Genomic DNA, 2,785 nt, shown 5'->3' with positions numbered 1-2,785 from the left:
CGTGGAGCAGAGGCGGACTCGCCAACAGGAACGAGCCGGACTCGACAACTAAATGGCAGGAATGCAGCGAGCAGCCAAGTTTATCTGGAGGTATTAAGTCCGTCTGTACCAAGCACGGGGCGTCTGCAGACAGACCGGACCTGTGGGAGCACGTGCACTGGTTTATGCTGGGGGAAAGTGGAGGATCAAGTTGAGGCTGATGCTAACAGAAGCTAGCTCAAGTTCCGCAAACATGCAGACCAGCAGCTTGAGTCCAGGCCAAGCCGGTGCACACACACACACACGTCTAACACCACCAGAGTACCGGAGAGCGTCTCGCCCGGGACGACGTGCACACGGAAGTGATTAACATTAATGACTAGCAAGGCTGCGTTCATTAGTGGGAGATGCTATGTGGCTAACGCGGCTAGCGAGCGAGCTCCCTTTCAGCACACTGCAGGGGAGGCCAACTGTGCTCCGGGATGTAACAACACTGACATGTCAGACACAGCCAGCGAGGAGCGGGGTTATGATGCTAACCCGGCTACGTCGGAGCGGCTACGCGGCTAGCCGTTAGCTAGCCCCGGTGCCAAATGCCACCTACAGATGCCTCATCCTCCCTGTTCTCCCTTCCTTTCCTTGCCTGCATCCTTCGATCTCCTCTCACCATCAAAGACAAATACACATTTGATTACGTCACATCGACCCGACATATGAAGCTAAATACATGGAACTCACCCCCATAGTACAGCCGGGTCGTATCGATCGGGCCGGAGAACCTCCTCTTTTGTCCCGCTGAGTTATTTGTATCGTGACCAGAGGATGATAGTTACTCACGAAGCTAGCTGGCTACACCGAGCCGAGGCGTCTAGGAGGATTTATCGCGTTTACTTCTCTTTTAATCGGACTGGCGCCAAGAACGCGGGGCTGAATTAATTACAGGTTCTTCTTCTTCTTCTTCTTCTTTGCCCTTTTCTTTCCTCTCCGTCGCGTCCGACCGCGAGGCCTTCACGTACTTCCCCGCGGCTCGGACATCTGAGCTCCACGCGGGAGGGGACACCGCGCAGCTGTCGATATTTATATGAAACAGTTGAAGGTTTCGCTCGCGTCGCGTGTTGATACCCGAGCTGAGATGAGAATGCGTGTTTCTCTGGTTCTAATTGAACAGAAAAATCATTTTAATATTCAGGCGATGCGTGAAATAACTGTTTTGTTGTGACGTCACATGTTTGTTGACCTCCAGTCTACGTGTTTGTTTTGGTCACAATCGTCAGCATGGAGTCACTGCAGAAAAACACAATGGATGTGAATATGATAAATTAATGAGAAAACAGATCAAGTAATTGTTAGCAGTGAGACTAAATCTATAGAAATATGAATTATTAATGTATTAATTAGTTTTAATTGTATTAATGTAATAACTGTATAACTGTAATGTAATAACTGTATTAATTGATCGATATTTTAGGTAAATCACTAAAGTTTTCACCCCAAAATAAAATCCTTGGAAGCAAAATTCCGTTCCCAAGAGGAACTTCTGTACGAGTGAGAAGCACCTCGGCTCTCACGAGTGTCAAGAACAAACCTGCGACTTCGTCTTGACGCCTCTGAACGGGTTCGTATTTTACGACTTGTTAAGTGAGAGGACATTTAGCATGCGGGGTGGGTGAGTTTGAGTGTGTGTGTGTGTGTGTGTGTGGGGGGGGGGGGGGCTCGCCAGAACCAGCTGGAGCAAATCCGAACCGACCGCTTTCAAGTTATTGCAGAAAAGCTTGATGGCAGCGGTGGGATTCGAACCCACGCCCCCGAAGAGACTGGAGCCTTAATCCAGCGCCTTAGACCGCTCGGCCACGCTACCGTACTTGTTGCCACTCAATGTTTGTAGTCAAATTTCTATATTTCCCACAGTAAGTAAAGGCACCACTACTTTACCGCGAATATGGTTTCCTTGTTTGGAAAGTGACGCTGAGGTCAGGAATCCCAGCAGAGCCGATCCTGTTGGGGAATAACCTTTGACCTTTGCAGCCTTTCTTCTGAGTTCTGGCTCCTGTGACGAGTCGTGACGTCATCCAGACGAAGCTATTATGTAGACACCTGTTCTAGTCGTGGAGGGGTCAAATCTTCCAGAATTCCTGCGATTTAAAGATTTTCCCTTCCCCTGCAGACTCTCTCAACTCATAGAACGTTACTTTCTGAAACATTCATGCTTTCTTTTGAACCTGATTAAACAAAGTAGTGTGAAATTAGGGCTCTTTTAGATATAAAATAAGTGTACGAGTGAAGGGCAGTGGTTTCCCAGAGGCGTTGAAGGCCTGGAGCGCCGGCTGCTCCTCGCCCACAAACCGGTCATTCAGACAGATGTCTCTTTTTGTCACAGCATCTTTGTGACTCAACACTGACGAGCACAGCGGTGGACCTGCAGCAGCTGGACGGAGCCATGAGGTTCCACCCATCTCCTGTACCGCTTAACCCTGAAGGGTTGCAGGGGGTGGAGCTTATCCTCGCTGACATTGGGCGAGAGGCGGGGTTCACCCTGGACAGGTTCCATTAGGGTTCATATTCATTGTGATTTTTCAACGTGTGGCACGTCACCAAGAAAGAGGCCCACACACCCGCTTCCATCAGACAGACGGCGTCATGGGCGGTCACGCCGACAAACCCCCTCAGGTGTTGTCAGTGTCCTTGAAGTTGCTCCATCACTCATCGCGTGGGGAGCAGCTCCCCTGATGACATCATCAGTCCGACTATCTGCCATGTTGCTCTCAGGGTGAGACGTGTGTTCTAACATGATCTCCTCCGAGGTGGA

General features: G+C 49.9%; 1 protein-coding gene and 1 non-coding gene across 2 annotated transcripts in view; both read right to left on the bottom strand.

Annotated features, from left to right (window-relative positions):
- naa40 (N-alpha-acetyltransferase 40, NatD catalytic subunit) overlaps positions 1–1,043 on the bottom strand; it is an 11,129-nt gene extending 10,086 nt beyond the window's left edge. The window contains exon 1 of the mRNA XM_086196957.1: positions 718–1,043. Coding sequence (XP_086053083.1) covers positions 718–723 — 6 coding nt within the window. The 5' untranslated portion in view covers positions 724–1,043. The remainder of the gene's footprint in view (positions 1–717) is intronic.
- A 712-nt stretch (positions 1,044–1,755) lies between these two features.
- On the bottom strand, positions 1,756–1,837 carry trnal-aag (transfer RNA leucine (anticodon AAG)). Its single transcript has one exon. It is a non-coding gene; the product is annotated as a tRNA-Leu (tRNA).
- Between the last annotated feature and the right edge of the window lie 948 nt (positions 1,838–2,785).

Source organism: Aulostomus chinensis, chromosome 24 (assembly GCF_037954235.1).
Source record: "Aulostomus chinensis isolate RoL2024-O1b breed Wild chromosome 24, RoL_Achi_v1.0, whole genome shotgun sequence".
Taxonomy (NCBI): Eukaryota; Metazoa; Chordata; class Actinopteri; order Syngnathiformes; family Aulostomidae; genus Aulostomus; species Aulostomus chinensis.
This window is presented reverse-complemented; position numbering and strand designations above follow the sequence as displayed.